At 35.1% G+C, this 17,934-nt stretch overlaps 1 protein-coding gene across 1 annotated transcript in view; it reads right to left on the bottom strand.

Annotated features, from left to right (window-relative positions):
- The window catches only part of FMN2 (formin 2), a 154,099-nt gene that overhangs the window by 115,991 nt on the left and 20,174 nt on the right, over positions 1-17,934 (bottom strand). Inside the window, exons 3-4 of the mRNA XM_033512685.1 lie at positions 7,943-8,090; positions 3,640-3,701 (exon numbers count right to left, since the gene is read on the bottom strand). Of these exons, the coding sequence (XP_033368576.1) occupies positions 3,640-3,701; positions 7,943-8,090 (210 nt within the window). The remainder of the gene's footprint in view (positions 1-3,639; positions 3,702-7,942; positions 8,091-17,934) is intronic.

Here is a 17,934-nt window from a genome sequence, read left to right as displayed (position 1 = left end):
TAGGAATATTCTAAATATACACTCCATGGATCTGGTTTTATAAAGCAGAAAGTATCTTCAAGGTGGCAAAACCTGGCTTGCAATACAGTTTTTTAAGATTAGCACTGTTCCCCTATGATATTGTTGGAAAATGCACCAATAGATTATGCAGTAGAAACCCATTTTCAGCACCTCAGAACTGCCAAAATTTTGTCTGGTTTTAGTACCAGTGGAAGTACTTGGAATTGCCAAAAAGGCATATAATTTTGGTTGAGGATTTATTTGCTGGGTAAAATGTGGTGAACCAAACCAAACTAAGACGTTGTGAGCATAAGAATTTTTTGATGACAAGCTTTTCTGATGTAAATACAGCATAAATAGTCAGTGTAAACTATCTTATAACCAAACTGCTAGAGACTGCAACAGTCTGTCAAAACCTCCTCTCCTGAGGTGGGATTGCAGGGACCAGGCATGAAGTATTCATTATATCTAGATGCTGACAATTAAATAAATGTAACAAGAACTTTGTTTTTAAAATTGTGTGGTCCAAAGAATAGACTCTCATCACAAATGATCAAAAATAGAAATTTAAAATAATTTTATAATATGGTGTATAAAATAATGCTTTTAAGTGCCTTTCAAACAATTTTAGCTTTCTGGTCTGTGATGTCTCACTACTAACAACACCTAGTTTACATGTACTCATTTTACAATTAAAGGATTTTTTTTTTCCCTTTCATCTTTTTTCTAAGGATCTATTCTTACCTGCTGTGCAAACAAAATCAAGCAGCTCTGAAAAGCGAATTAAATGTAAGGAAAATTGCAAGGACAGTGCAAAAGATCAGGGGTACAAACAGAACAGAAATTGGCTCTTGCGAAAAGTACTGCTGTCAAATTTAATGATCAGGTTTGAAGCTGGATTTCCTAAATTAGGGCACCCCATTTTTCTCTTCTTCTTTCACTAAAGGAGTTAAGCCTAACAAAACTTTCTCTGTTCGTACTGGGAAGACTAAGCAGACATCCTTGCTATTTGGCATTTCAAAACCAGGACTTGAAATGGCTGCCAATTTTTTCTTATTTTTCCACTGGTTAACAATTCCTGTACTAAAAAGCAAGCACATCCCCATTTCCTCATTTTTTTTTAGCTGTAATTTTGAAAAAAAAAAAGATATTTTGGACTCAATAAAACCCTTAAAAAACTTTCAGAAATTGTTTTTGTAAATTTTTCTGTAAAACATGCATGTAAAATACCTCACACATATATAGTATTATAAAGATAAGGAAATGTAGAGGATATATAAATTAAGAAGTCCCTTCAAGTGAGAAGAAAATATAGAATCCAGGCTGTACTACTTGTGCCTTAAATTTAAAATTATTCTGATTATTTTAGTTAGCCGTTTATCATAACTGAGATAATTTATCAGCACATCATATTATAACTGTGTTCTGGCCAATAATCTCCAATTATATTTGTAGTATGTGGGAATGTCTTTTCCCAGAGAAAGGAGAGGGAAGAAGTCTGTGATAAGATTCAGCTGATGATTTCAAATTTTAAACAAGAGCTCTCTTTTATTTATGTATTAAAAGAAAAAGAGAAAAATAAACTACTAGACTAAATTCAACCAATGTATCCTTTTTACAGAAATTAAAACTAGACAACAAAAGAGGGCATATCTCTAATAGAAGCATGTTCATCACTTAAAAAAAAAAAAAGTATAAATAAGACCAAGAATGATCTGACTGCAGTAAAGGATTTACCTACAACCATGATGGCTGTTCTACTTTCAAAATGTTTTTATAGACTGATATAGTTAAACACTGAGGGATAAGAATATGCTGGACTGCTGGGGACTTAATTTAAACATATGACAACATTTTATCCACATACTGTTCCTCAAAAGAGAAAAAAAAACAACTCCACTCTGTAGAAGTGTAAAAAAATAAAACCAGAATAATGATGATGACATAATACAGCAAAAACTTGAGATGACTTTCTGCAAGTGAGGTGATCCCATTAGCTCTGCAGGTCATTGATGAATAATAGCATAGAATGGAAGTTCATGTTACTGTCATAAGAGATTGCCACAGAGTGAGAGGGATGGGGATCTCCTAAACACTAGCAAATGGAATTCAGCAATTGGACAACATATCAGGCTAGTCCTAAAAATAAAGAAAAGCTCCCAACTATTAGTAATTGCCATTCAAGCAATCAGGCAGTGCTCCAGAGCTCCTGATTAAACTTCATTCTCATAGTGATTCCCATAATACTTTTTTTAATAGGTAAAATAACTACGTATACATAAACCTACTTAAATTAATTACATTTGCAATAAGAAAACCATTTATAGAGGTCATTTCTTGCAATGAATTATAATACTAGAGACTGATTAAATATGCTCCTTACATGCAATAACTTTCTGTAAATATAGGAAAAATGTGCTTTTCCACAATATATACTAGAAACCATTGCTAGTGAAACCTGGATGACTGGAATATAAGAATAGCATGAGAAAAATATATTTTAGGTTACACTTATAATACTGCAGTGAAAAATTATTTTTTAATATTATTTTAATTAATGAGCTCCAGTATTAAAATGTTCCATATTATGAAGTTTAGGTAACCAGCTAGAAGTTGTTTGGCAAGACAAGCCATAAAGTTAATATACATACTCTCCCCAGCCATGGCTCACAAAATACTTGATCAAGCCCAAATTATATTTGCAAGTCTAATGACCAGTAGTATGTATTTAACTACACATTCCTTATTTTTCCCTGGAAATCAAATCACCATTTTCACAAACGCTGCTTGATACAGCGATGCTTGCATTGTCTTGTCACTAACACAAAAAGCCCTGCAAATATCAAAAACAAACAAAAAAAAAGCTTAAAACCAACAACAAAGCACTCAGCAAACCAAAAGAAACAAAAAACGTAAAAAAAACTCAAAACAAACCCAAAGGCGGAAATGAGGGAAACAAGCTGGGAAACAGAGGAGGAAGAAAAGAGGTTCCAAAAGTTTTTCTTCTTCCTTCTAATGACTTCCAGAAAAACTGAATAGTGTTAATTACAAGTAAGATAAGTCTGTTGAGGAAACAGAATCTGAAATTCCTCAGCCCCATTAAACTGCACCACCTTTAATGACAAATACAGCATGTATGATGACATGATAAAAAACCAAGATAGTCTGTGTTTCTGTGGCATAAGTCGAACCCAGATTCTCTCCACTGTCCCAGTATTACATCAGCTCCTTTTTAAGTCTAACATGACCCTTTAAACCTGTGTATATAGTACCTCTGCTATGATCTTGAGGAGAGTCAGAAAAAAATCCCTGCCACTATTACTTACATAAACTTTTGTAGATTAGCTATTATTATAAGATCTTTTATAACTATTCCTTACTAAAGCCATTTGAGTTTCCTTACTAGAGCCATTATTTTTGAGTGGATAATAACATTTTGTAAGAATCACCTTAGGCAGGAACCCTCAATCCTTATACCTAGTAGTATACATAGTACACTATAGAGCTTATAAAGTACCCTCACTTTGGAGCTTTTTCATACAGAACGTTTAATACACAAAACTATTTCAAAAATATCAGAAGTACTGCTTTTTGCCCTTTTTTTAAAAAAATGATAGAACATTTCTGTTAGAATCTTACCTGTTCTCGCTGAACACTGCCTGCGTATTGCTTCTCTGTTTCTGGGACTGTAGATTTCAACTCTGAATTTGAAAAGAAGATACAGATTTTAAATCAGAAAAAAAATAATTGACTGATCTTTTGAAATATACATTAAGAAATTCATGAAAGGACCGTCAAGTTGAAAACTATCCCAATTTCCAAATTATCCCAACCATTACCTGTCCTTAAAATGGTTGACTCTTGCCAACTGTGTTTTCCTTTCTTCCACTACCACAGAAATTTGAAAACTCCACAATGACATAGGTAGTAATACAGATCTTAAAAATAGAGCAAAACATATGACACTACAAAACTAGATCATTTTCTTATTTTAAAACCAGATTACTTTTCTGACCTTAAAGAACCACACTGTGTCTCAGTTTCCTTTCCCAACAGGAAATAATCAGAAAAGGAAAACAAACCAGCAAGCAACTCCACAGTGCAAAGATCTTTAATCAGTTTAGGAGCTACTGCTAATGATGCCTCTTTACTGATCATAGCCCAGTTATTTACACGTAACAAGAACAGAAGTATTTTTCTTACACCTGCCCAGAGACTATATGTGTAGCATCCTTGCAATATGTTTAAAGGTACTACTATTCAACAGGGAAATCTCTCAACCATTTGCAGAAAGAGTGAAGCAGCTGTGAACCAGAGGCTCTGGACTCGTAATTCCTAGACATCTGGCCTCCTCACAGCTTTCTGACAATCCCAGCTGTTGGGAAGCAAGACATACAAGGAAGCAGTTTCATTCCAAGTGTGAGCTATGTCACAAGTCTTGAAAATGAGCAATCCACAACTTTTTACCTGGATGTGGATAAGCTTCACCTAACAAGAAATAACTCATCATTTAGATTTTAGATTTCTCTGTGCTTGAGAGAAACGTTCTCTCAATTTGATCTATTTGATCTTTGCTCACAACAGATTTATTCTATGCCGATTTTCTAGTATTAGACATGCACCCACAACACTTAATGTTTTCTGCCGTGCAAATTAGCACACTTTCCTTACATAAAAGTACTTAAGAAAATAGGAACAAACCTCTCCTAAGTATTGGTCAATATTTAGCAATTTGACAGAATTGTCTAGCTTATTTTTACCTCAGAAATACTATTCTTCTAAAAAGGATTCTAAATATAAGCTTAAGTCAGGGTGATCTGAGCAGTTAACTTTAAGGTTAGTTAGATGAAATTTGGCAAATACAATCTATTCCCAGCAAACCAAGCATTTTTGTTAAGCAAAATGAAAAAAAACAAAAAACAACCCAAACACTACCAGCACAGTTAGGAAAAAAAGGTTCAGGAAAGGAAAAAAGTGCTGTATGAGAAATGAAACCTTTCCTTTAAACCAAATCAAGCATTTTTTTGGGGTTTTTTTTTTGTCTTTTTTTCTTTTTTTAAGAGACTAACTTAGATTTCAGCTGTAAACTCATGCTGGTATGTAGTGGGCTGAGACTGTTTCATTTTGCATAAATTGCATAATCTTTGAATGTCTTCACAAGTGGTTAAACAGCCATATGGGAGATGGGATGACTGGGCTCTACTTCCACTGTTTACTTGCCCTTTCCTATATGTTAAGTAGAACAGTGTCATCAGCAAAGAATTCAAATAATTGAATTTCAAATACCTTGTTGAGTTTAGATTCAGGCAATGTGCTGAGATGTGACAATGGTAGAGTGAAATGCCATAAGAAGAGGCAGGAAGAGATTTGGGTATTCAAATAGAAAATCAGTGCCGTGCACATCGGTCTTAAACCTTAACTGAATCCAGAAATGGAAAATGTTTTTAACGTAAGTTGCTGGCTTAAACCCAAATTCATATTATGTATTTATAATTGTCTGTTTTAAAATTAATAACTAACCTAAAAAATCCTCAAACAAGAATCAACATTACCAAACCGAGTGCTCCAAAACCTCCCAACCACTCTTCACACATCCAGCAATGCTCCACGTAATACAGAGCATACAGCAAGACTATTAAATACAAACTATACTAAACAGATGATTAACTACATTGCTAATCTAGGATGGATTACCTTAAACCTTAGAGAATTTTGTCTTGTCTTAAAGATTGAAGACCTACTATTGTTCTAATGCTAATATATATAATAAAAACAAAGATTCTGTAAAAACATCCTGGTGCATTCCTCTCTCAAAAAATGCTTTTGTCTAAAATGCATGTTTTTGATCATGAGCTAGTGTTTCTAATGTTAATATATCTCTTTAACCCAGAGAGCAATAATTACATATGTAACAAAATACAGCTACCCTGCATATAATAATTTAAACCTTTTAAAAAAAGTTTGTCCGCTACAAAATGCAAATGTGTAAATACACAAAATAATTTAGTTACAAATTTTGAGGAAGGTGTTTATCCTCAGCTTTCACATCACTCACCTCCACGTTCTTCCAAATAGCAAGCATGTGAACAATTGAAGAAATGAAATTATTAATTTGCCTAAGTTGTATTCAAAATAATAGCTTCTTCTTTTCCTCCATTCCCTACACTGAAAAAATCACACCAAAACTTAAATAAATACATCTTAAGAGCTACTTACATTAAACTCAGAAATACTCCTAATACACAATTTTTACTTTATTTCTAACTCTATTTCTTAAATTTTTTCATTTTTTTCTGAGAGGGCAGTAGCTGAGATAAGGAACAGACAAGTCCTGTACATATTACATCCACGTAATGGGTATAATAGACAGAAAAACATAGGATGGAAAAAAATCATATACAAAATGAATACATTTAAAAATTATTAGTATTGTCCTTTTGACAGAAATACAATTCTAAGTGTATCTTTACATTTCAAAATATTTTACATTATCAACATTCTTCCAGATTTTAGAGAAACTAAACTCTTTTTGACTTACACCAACCTCTGCAGGCCTAAAACCTCAAAATAATTTAATTTGAAATTCACCCTTTTGTTTTTCCAGTGCACAGTATGTTCATAAATACTGCGATCACACATCCATTAGCTAAGTCTCCCAGATGAGAAACAACTTTCAGAGTAGATGGCAGTGAATTCTAACAGCATTTATGGCAGCACTTTCATTGAATACTAGATAAACCAGGAGATCCTTGGTTAAAAACTGGACTGGCTCAAGTATCCAGCACTGCAGAGTTCCACACTCTGAATTGCATCAGTCAGATGGATGCAAAACTGGATTCCATGGTCTCCAATAGCATTCCTTCAGTAAAAGGCAAGCATAAACAGAATAATACAGCAGTATTGCACTTTGTTGGCATCACTTATTTTGTCTGTGAACACTGAAATAAGTGATACCAGTAAAAATAAAATGTTGCCATGGTAAAAGGTGTGCATGTAAGAAATACTTTGCTTATGTTCCAGAGGAAGTGGCAGAGAAGTCCCCAAGACAAGCAAATCTGAAATTAACTCCACCCAAAGCCTACAAACAATACAAAGAGATCTGCTGAAATAATGACTCAACTCTTCAAATCTGAGCAATGAAAAGGAGTAATGGAAAGGAATGAGAGAATTTGAATGGAAAGGAATTTGAGAATATCCAGTGGCTCTCCATGGAGGGTATGGAGATGACTGCAGTCTACATTATTGAGAGCTGCTGAACACTAACTAATGAAAAGCAAAGCCTCCAAGAACCTGTGGTATTTATGGATCAACACTACTAATAGAAAACAGGCTTGAAATCCTCATTTAAATTTCTCTGTCAGCTACAAGGGAGGATTTTTCTTTCGTGGTTTTAATTTTCAATGTAAACAAAGCTCTTAAAGAGCATGAAGATTGCAGAAACAGTTGGTAGCATAACCCCACAAATTTTAGGGCAAACTGACTTTCTAAGCAAGCCCTCATTTTATTTTTTCAGATACACTTTTCCTACCCCTCTGTCAGCACAGGACTGCTGAATCTACAAAGGAATACCTTACACCACTCTAATAACTTTCAGTACAGCACCAGTCAGCTTCTGAAGTTTTCCTTATTTTTAAGAAAAAAGAACTTGTATCTCATAGCTTTGAAGGTATGTAAACTGGAAAAGAATAAAGATCACAGCACCTGGCAAAATCCATTACTCAACAGATTCCAGGTACAGATCTTGGTTGCTAACAAAAAGAATACATTTTTGGTGATTTTTTATTAGATTCATACTAGCTGACATTATTTCTGGTGCTAATCCAAGATTCTCAAAACCAGGTGTTTGTTAGTAGCTAAGATACTAAGTTTACATTTCAGACTCTAAAACACAGCAGCTTCCCCTCTCCTACACATTTATCTTCTCTAGATCCAAGAACTGTACCTTCTTCTGAAATTTTGAGCCTTTGTTCTTCATCTGGAGGTTTGGGTGGAGGCCACGCAGATGGAATTCTCCTTGGAAAGCTTCCTTCAATGTAATCTGTTGAATGTGTGGGTTGGCTAACTGCAGCCCAAGTATAAAGCTGGTCTTGCTGTGATTTAAAAAAAAACAAACAAAAATGGTGGAAAAGTTCATATAGAAAGACAAGGTCAAAATATCTAAACTTTTCTTTTCAGTACAAATAACTCAATATCCCCCATATATTATGATAGACTAGGTTTTATGCTCTTCAGTCTGATAAAGACTTAAGATAAATCTATATTAAAATAGTTATGTTCATTAATGGCAGAAATGACAGCTTTCAGTTTTCTACAACCCAACAACATGTTAGGATACAGTTCAGCACTTTTTTGAGTAAGGAACTCTTTGCCACTTCTTTTCTTAGAGCTGTAAAACATTCTGTCCATCAAGACTGCACTTTGTCACATACAGCTGGTTTTATGGCTTGGAGGGAAATATTTCTCTCCACACCATACATAATCATTTTACACCAAAAGCACAAGCAAAGAAAATGAGCAGAATTATTTCAGCAGAAATTAAACTGCTATGTGCACTCTTTTCAGACCTATTTTTATAATTTCCATTTTAATATTTTTAGAAAACACGTTAAAAAGGTGGATTTTCATTTGGAATAAAATGAAATAAACCCCAAACCAACAGCTAAAGGTATTCTCAGTCTTCTGGGCTCAAGTCAGATATTATCCTTATTGCTCAATAGCTTTGAGTCTATGACTAAAAGTAGGACACACAGAGTTTCTGATGAAAACTAGGGCAAAGTAATGCTTTAAGCTAACAGCAAGATTTTAGATGACCACAATTCAAGTAGTTATTATTTTGACTGGTAGTCTGCATCAACATGAACACCTTGTGATTAAACATTTAGAATACTGTAAATTCTATAGAGATCATTCCCAGTAATTGCACAAGTAACCTAGTAAATGATCTGGAAAGATGCAATTATTGTAGCACAAAACTAGAAAACAAATTAAGTCACAGGATGAAAATATAGTCATATCACAGTAATACTTTCTTACAAAGATGATTTTCATTAGATTTCATTCATTCTATTGCCTGAATAAAAACTGGTACATATTTCATTTTTAGATTAGAACTTTTTTTTAAAAAAAATTTGACAGATAATAAACTTTGAAGAGATATGCAGGACAAAGAAGAAAACATTGCTTGTTTTTGGGATAATCACTAGTCTATGTGACTAATTTTCTATTTGCCTAAAAATAAATTGTTAAAAGAGTGAAAATGTTCAGTTGGGAGCAACTTACTTGGAACAGACAAATGCTGGTAATAACGTATAAAGCTTTGTTTTACAGAGGGTGCCTCAGTCAGGGTCAAAGGAAGCTCATTAGACCTTTCCAGCAGGAAAAACATGACCAAAATCCAGAAATGCATATTGACTTTAGATAAAGGTAAAAATATATGAATAAAAAACTTAATAGAAAATAACATCAGGTTCTTTACATAGCCCCAAACTCGATGCTCCTTGAAAAGCCTGTCCATTATAGCAGCATTACTATGATACTCTATTTGAACATCTGAAAAGGCTTGATTAATTGAGTTCTTTAAGTCACTTAATTATTTTCCATTGTCTATTTCCAGCATTTTAGAGGATAAGTGTTTCTGAGTACTTATGTGAATTTCTGCCCAATTTCCAATACTGTTTGAGTAAAAAGAAGAGGGAGTCCTACCTGTACATGTTCTGGGAAGAAAATGTGCTGGATTTTGCTATTTGTCATGTTTCTGCACCATTTAAATCTCAAAAACACAGAGGAAAATAAGACTTGAAAAAGTCATAGAGGCAAACCAGAAAAGTTTTTTTCTTTCCCACTCTACCATCTTTTACAGTCCAGGGAGCACAGGGAAGAACATGCTCTGCACAGGGTTAACTGGCTAAGCACAGATGACTTTCAATAGGATTACATGTAGGGTTACTGGGCAGTAAAACAAAAGACAACTGACTGTAGATAATGTTAACATAGCATAAATGAAGAAGACAAACAGTTAAACTGGCCCTGGACATGACATTTCACTATGACAGTTCTTGAAAGATATAATACAATAATTTAGCAACAGATTCTTCAAATAAGATTAGTCTACACGAATCAAGATGTATTTAAAAAAACCGAACAAACTCTCAGAATTATTGTGCAGATGGTATACATTATGAAGGTAAGAAAATATGAAGTACCTATGTTCTTGCTGATGTAATTTACGGCATATAAAATGTAAGCAGTTATAAATTAAAACATCACACAACTTGATAAACTCTTAACCCAGCATGGGAGCTTTATCTGTGAGTATGAAAGGCAGTTTTTTTTGTCTGTATTGCATTTGGGGGTGTGGGGAGGGATTTCTTTATTTTCTGTTCAATACAGAGCAAAACAATAGAATAGACTCCTCATGTAATGGAAATTTACAGATGTAAAAATGCAGATTTTCAAAAATGCCTCCAAGGAACTTGCACTACAATGAAAGAATATCCATTTTCAATATATAGACAAGGTATTTAACAACAACTACTTTCAGATTACTTGCAAGCTTATAAACATATTTTCCAATATGAGAAACCCTCATGATAGAAAGGTAGTCTGAAGCTCTGGATGGAAAGTTGATAGTCCATAAATCACACTTTAAAAGGGAAAAAGATTAACCCTGTCTCTACTTTCATGCCCTTCAAAAGATACAAATCATTTGAATGTCCTAATTCCTATGCACTGAAGCTATGGTCCAAAATATAATCCTCTTTATGCTTTGTCTTTAGCTCCTTGTCAGTTAATATACTAATCCATCTCTTTTCTCATTTTTCAAATCTGATAATGCCATAAATGTGCATGATTATTAGAACAGTTTAAAGAAAGAGATATGCAGCCAATTCTGTGATGCTGAAGTCTGGTTCAAGCAAAATAAACAAAATAACCCAAATTAAAAAAAAAAATAAATCCAGATTTGTTTTTAGTATTAATAATTACACAGCAATCATCCATGAACCTAGATTTCCGCTTTCAAATTTTTCTCCTTTAAATCTTTCTTTTCAGAGGCAATTTTTACTAAATACCATTGTGCATAGTCAGTGAATATGCTTACCGTGATCAAGTTTTGGATACATCTGGAATTCCCAGTTCATCTTGCTCAAACTCCACTATTTAGTCTTTAAAGCATCTCTTTTGAGGGGAAAAAAATTACATTTATATCCTTGTAATGAATGATGCCAGCCTTATTTTTTTCAGACTCATATCTGGGCAGACACTGGAAGCTTCAAGCTGTCTGAGTCCAGTGCACTAAACATTATGTCAAGAAGAGTTCTCGTTTCCACACATCCTTACACAGCACTTTCCACTGGTTCTTAAAAGTGCAGAGCATCTGCACATGGGCGAGGCAAACTGCCTGCAGGATCTGATGCTACCTAATCAATATACATTTTACCACTTTTAGATGCTAGCAGCATTTAGAGTCACAGGGACTCAGGTCTGTAGTTTAACTCACTCTCTTCCCAGACAGAGAATGGCTTTTTGTTACAACTTGCCATTCTCTGGTACCACAGTGTTACACTTCAACTATATAATAAATTAAATATTAAATATTCACTTCACTACTTGAGCTGGAGATTCTTTCCAGCTCGTCTTTAAAGACGGAAATGAATTTTGAAAACTACTCAAAGAAAGGCCTCTAGCAAGTGCCATGTGGCTGGTGAGCCCAAAGCTAGGGCCATGAGTTAGACCTGCAGCAAACATCTGAAGTCATTCTGGTGGGCCTGGACCTTTCAGAAAAGGGGTCACACATTTTTCATACAATTTTCACACCGGTTTTGTTCCCTGGGCCACAGACTGAGTTACAGGATACTATATCCCCCCCCACTGTAGGAGTACAATATGCAACCCTGAATGTATGCTACGCTGCTCCTGGAAATACACAGGTAATACAACCTTCTGCTCAATGTCCTTTCAGTTTTTAATCAGCTGTCTATCTGCTTCCAGTTCAAAGAACAAAAATAGCCACTGTGAAAAGGGCTTAAAAGAGGTACAGGAGATGGAATTGAAATAGCAATTGGTCTATACACATTTGCTCCAAATGGCTGCAAAGGCATGAATTAACAATGTGAAGCTCAAGGGGGAAAAAATCTGACCAATGATATTTAGACAACTCTCAAGGAAATAATCAAAGTACAGTCAGGTGGGAAGGTGAGGCAGTACAGCAGCACAGTTCTCTAGCATTGGGTAGTAGTAGAGGGAGGAAGTAATTCAGCAGTACCTCTAAACTTTCTTACATGAGAGTGCATTGGCACTAACACACCTGATGTGCTGAGCTCTGATGCAATAGGGCTCTATTTTGCAGAACATTTTTTTTTTAATGGTAAACTTGCAAATTTTTTCACTAAAACCATAAACATTTGAAGCTATCCTGAAAAGGGAAGACCAGAAGTGTTGGAATGTTGTAGGCAAGTACAAATGGGCCAAGAGTAAACACAGAGCAGTAGTTACAAGAAGGTTCCTACTCATCAAATCATTCTGGATAGCATTCTTTCAGTGGGAAGAAGTTGAAGAACAGGGAGAGGAGAGAGTATAACTGCATTTAAGATGGAATGAAATAAACTCATAGAGGAGTTCCATTTTATGTTACTTGGGATAAGAAGGGACCAGACTCCATGTCTTAGAGGTGTTTTCCAGGCTAAGAGCTCCAAAGAGCTTGTCCACATTTGCATATAATTTCTTGGCATTTAGTCTGTTTCAAGAAATTGAAATTGTCAAGAAAATAAATTGTCTATAGAAGAATTTTTATTTTTTTTTCCATTCAGGAGGGTTAATCATTCTAGTATACTATCTAAAATGAAAGTCAACTGCATGTTCTCCACTGCATACCAAGAGTTAATTGTAGAAGCAAGGTTTTAGTTTGAGAAACTAGAGCCAGACTACCTCAAAATGCTCTTATCAGCAGGAGACTGCTTTATTTTAAGCAGCTTTTAAAATAAAGAAATCAATACTTTTAAGAATGGGGAAAGTGGTTTACTTTTTGAGGACAGGTTCAGTAACAAAGCTCTGTCTTGCCACTGACAGAACCAGAGGAGTGATTAAACACAGCCCTCAACTTGTGCTACCTTTGGCTGCACTGGTGAGCACAGATGTTTTCCAAGGCTGAAAAACAGCAAGTCCTTCATAATACTGTAATGTATAGCTGAAGCAGCACTTTACCTTCATAAACTAAATTTGTTACATAAGCATTTTACTTGAGTCAAAAGGATTTTTTCTTTTCAGGGAACCAATATGCCTCAACAATGAATTTGAGAACACTTCAAGTGTCAAAAATCATGAAGCATTTATTACCCATGAAATGACTTCAGCCTCCCTCAACCAGAGAGAAAAAACATGTTTGATCCCATCAAACTTTGCTCAGGATTCAACACAGTATACCAGGAGAGGCAAAGAGAGCCAAAAGTCCCACAGTTAGAGCCCTCACAGGGATATGAAACCAGGAAACTAAATTTCAGATTTCTGCATCTACTCTCATTCTGTTACAATGTTGTTGCCTTGCTCTTCCTGCTCCCCAGTAACTTTTACATTTAATAGAACTGAACACTGGTGAGTTTACAGTAAACTTGGAAGAAGGAAGAGTGGCTAGCCTTCAAGAAAACCTTCAAAAACAGGTTAAGACCCAGCCCTTCTACACATCCAAGTAGAACACCCACTTGGAAGGTCTCATCCCAAGACCACCAGGTTATCAGCTACTACTGACATGACCTGAGGGTCTGTCCTCTCATTGACTCATCAGGAAATATAAGCTGAGAAAAGAAGCTTCTTCATTGGGAATTGTTTTACACTGACACAGATTTCTGTAAGTTTGAATTCTGAAAAATCTGAATCACCTGAATCCAACTGCTTCCTTGGAAAATTCCTTTCACCTCTATTCAATTTGATAATGTAATTTATACTAACATAAAAACTCTCTCTGAAAGATGCGCAATATATACAAATTCAACTCTTAATTTATTCACAGTTCCAAGTGAGAAAAGACATCTTTTTATGACTGACATTCTGAAGAAAGAGAACTAGCCTACAGAAAGTCATAAAGTATCTCTTGAGGTGACAGGCTGACCACCAGCTTCACCATATGGACAATGATACTAAAAAATTAAAACAGGTGATATAAACTTAACATTCAGTATATGGCTCTTGAAGCAGTTCTTCAGAAAAGTAAGCAAGCAAGCAATGTTCATAGCAAAAAGAAACCTGAAAACATAGCAATGTCCTACACATAAAACACCTAAGCTGAAAGTGTATACAGTAGCATCACCACAAGGAAGCAAAGAAAGAAAGAGGGGAAAGAAAGAAAACAGAGAAATGAAAACGAAAAGGAGTAAAAGGAGTAGAAGACTGCAGGGCCTGAGCCAAGAACTGTAAAACAAATTATTTTTTTTAAGAAATTATCTCAGTGAAATAGCAAAGGAACAATATTCTGCCCAATGATCAACCAACTCTGCATTTTACTACACTTAATTTCAGAATTTCTCACCACAAAAGACAAAGTGTGACTGGGTAATGGAAGAGGATATATGAGGGCTTTGATTTAGCCAAAATGAACTGCTATGGTAACCTATGCTACAAAGATTAAGACAGAAGATTAACCATCTGTTTTCTCTGCTCTAGTCCACAATTTTCATTTGTTCGCTTTTAAAGTTTTATTCACTATTGACTCCATCATATGAGGAAAAACCTGAGAGCTAAAAAGTACTGCTCTGATAAACACTGTTCTGAGAGGGGACTACATTCCATCTAACAGATTATATGCCCAAGCATTGAAAGTATGGTTGAAAAAATGCTGCACGCATTGTTGCCAATGATGTGCTGCAGTTTAGAACTGAAGTTCTCCTAGCTGATGCCAGTACTTGTGAAAGTTCTTTGGAAACTGATCACTGGTATTTTGGCTGTCTTCAGAGAAAGGAGTCTATCTGCAATCTGTTTACCAACTAATTTTCAGACTGATATCAGCAGTGCAAATAAGTTAAAGTTAAGTCAAGCCTTCATGTGACTAATTTCTCTTCCTTCCGACTTGCAAAGTCCCACCATCTGCTACTACTCAGCAGAAAGAAAGCAGTGTCTTTATTTCCTTAGAAAGCATTTGCATCACCACAGGTGGCCAGGAGATAATAGGAGAACAGCCTTTTTTGCAGCATTTTCCATTCATGCTGTCTCTCTGCTTCCTTGGGGAAGGGTTATTTCAGAAACAGATGACAGCCTAGTCAGGCATCATAACTACAAATGGCACAAGGGGCGGTGACTATCCAAAACTGCCAAACATGACTCTGTATAAAATCACATCAGAACACAGCAAAAAAAGATACCATCCAGAAGATTTTATTTAGCCCTTTCATTATAGAATGTGCTGAAACTGTTGATAAATCAAGAAGGCATTAACAGCTGTACTCAACAGAGTAAGAGCATTAAATAGAAGCACTGAAAAGAGGTGTAGAGATTTGGGCAAGTCAAAATCAAACTACAAGCAAATAAAGATGAAAGATGGCATATTTTGTTACTGCCACTTGAAAAATAGTCATTCCTGGACCCTTCAGTGTGCAATAGAGATTAAGTTCCTCAAACAAGGAATACAGTAGGGATACTAAGGTATGCTCAATTTTCTTCTCAAAAGCACTTACAAAATTATAAAATAAAGCCTCTCTCACAATTTTTCATTCAGAATTTAGGTGTTTTAAATCTAATGCTCAGAAACAGAACAAAATTACTTGAAAATCTTGTCAGAAAAAAGTAGGAACTTGCTATGAAAGAAAAAACTGACTGTAGCTTAAAAATATACAATGTGAACTGGAAAATCGGAAACAGGAAGACATAATTAGGGACTACACATCCACACACTACATGTGTGCTAATTGCAACTACTGGATAAAATGCAAACACCAAGTACTTGTCACAATTTTTTGGCAGTGAAATGTTAAAGAAAGTTGCCTCATATGATAGGAAGATGCCAGCTTCTTCCTTGTTATGAACTGTTTAAAATCTAATGCAAATATTTATAATTCATACACATTACTGATGGCACTCTGAAGATAGCTCTCTTACACCTTCAGTGATTTTAAAGAGAGGAGCTAAGCAGATGAGATCCCTACTTATTAAAAACTGTGATCCTCCAACAGGTGAAGGAAAAACTTGCCTGTTATTACATTCTTGCCAAAGATGTACACTTTGGACATGCCAATTTCATGATTATTTTACTCTAATAGGAAAATATAACGAGGTAACATGCTAAAAAGCTTAAGACTATAGTTGCACCACATGTAGGAAGGTAGGTAGTTTTCACAGCTATCAAGTGACCAGACAAGGGACAAAGGCCTCAAGCTGCAGCAGGGGAGGTTTAGTTTGGGTATTAGGTAATATTTCCTCGTTGGAAGGGTAGTCAGGCATTGAACAGTCTGCCCAGGGAAGTGGTGGAATCATCATACTTGGAAACATTCAAAAGGAATGTGGATGTGGCACTTGGGAATATGCTTTAATGGTGAATATGGTGGTGCTGGGCTAAAGGTTGGACTTGATGATCTTAGAGGTCTTTGCCAACCTTAACAATTCTGTGATTCTGTGGTTTATGAATGGAAGTATTTTTCACAAGGCATTAATGTCTTGCATATCATTCACTCAGAAGATATTTGGTTTTAATTTCAATCTTTAGAAGGCCTCTTGAATAACTTACAACTGCTAAAAAGGAAAAAATATAAAAGGCAATAGCTGTTCAAAAGGCAAGCATTTTTTTCAGAGAACATGCTTTCTGTAGGCTTTTGCTAATCCATCTTTCTATGAGTTGCCATTTACTTGCTTGACTTCATTTCTTTTTTAGTTAAACCCTCTGTTTTTCTTTATAAAATACTAGCAGAAGCATGAAAGACTAAAGATAGCCGGATGAGTAAGTTGTCATGACATACATGAAGCAATAATTAGCAGCCTCCCTAGCAAATGGGAAACTAGCATTAAGGGCAACGTATGTCTAGACAGAGAACCTGCCACTGAACATTTACTTACTCTTTAAGATCCTCTTTATATTGGGACAGTAGGTAGGAAGGGCTGTAACATAAGCTTCCACTGCTTCTCAACAGCAAAAGTCTTAAAAAAAACCAACCCTTGTCTATTTATGTTACTTTTAAAGCTTTGTTCAACTTGTATTTTTCAGTCTAATCTTTTATTCTGGGCAACTGCCATCAACTGTTTCAAAAGAAATGATAAAACAAGCTAAGATTGAAGATGAGAGTTTTCTCATAATTTCTTAAATCAGTTCTAAAATTTCTGTCCTTTGGGCTATTTTGACAAGAAGTTCAGAGGTACTTCATGAACATGTCATCTCCAATCATCATTAAAATCTATCCAAAGACCTGAGTAAGATATAAGCCTTTGGAAACTGGACTCTGTCCTCGGCATAAATGTGGTGAAAGCTGCTAGTTCTCTTAAGATTTGTGCTCTCATTTGACATTTGTTGATCCCTCACGTTTGCCATATATGAAAAAAAAAAATTCACATCCACTAAGTATAGTGTACACCAGAGACAAAAGTGCCAAGAATTTAAATTAAACTGAATTCTAGGAGTCATTACAGAATTAGCCCAAGAAACTAAGAGCTGTGGAAGTTGTCCTTATTTTTAATGCACTGCTTAATTGTAGTCAGACAATTAAGACAATTCAGAGCAGAAGAGAAAGAAACAGGATCCAAAAAGAAATTAAAAAGAGGGCATGTACTATTCTTTAATGGCCTACACTGAAGAATGGAACATTGTTGGAGGAAAAAAGCAGACCAGATCTCTTGCATTGCTGAGAAGACAAAAGATTTGGATAAACATTTCTAAGACAGGGAGAAGTAGAGATGACCAGCGAGCATGAATAATAAAGAAAATGAGAATATAATCAAAATGTGCAATTGCAAACATTTCAAGAG

Source organism: Parus major, chromosome 3 (assembly GCF_001522545.3).
Source record: "Parus major isolate Abel chromosome 3, Parus_major1.1, whole genome shotgun sequence".
In the NCBI taxonomy this organism is placed as follows: Eukaryota; Metazoa; Chordata; class Aves; order Passeriformes; family Paridae; genus Parus; species Parus major.
The sequence above is the reverse complement of the archived record's forward strand: the minus strand, read 5'-3'. Positions and strand labels throughout refer to the sequence as shown.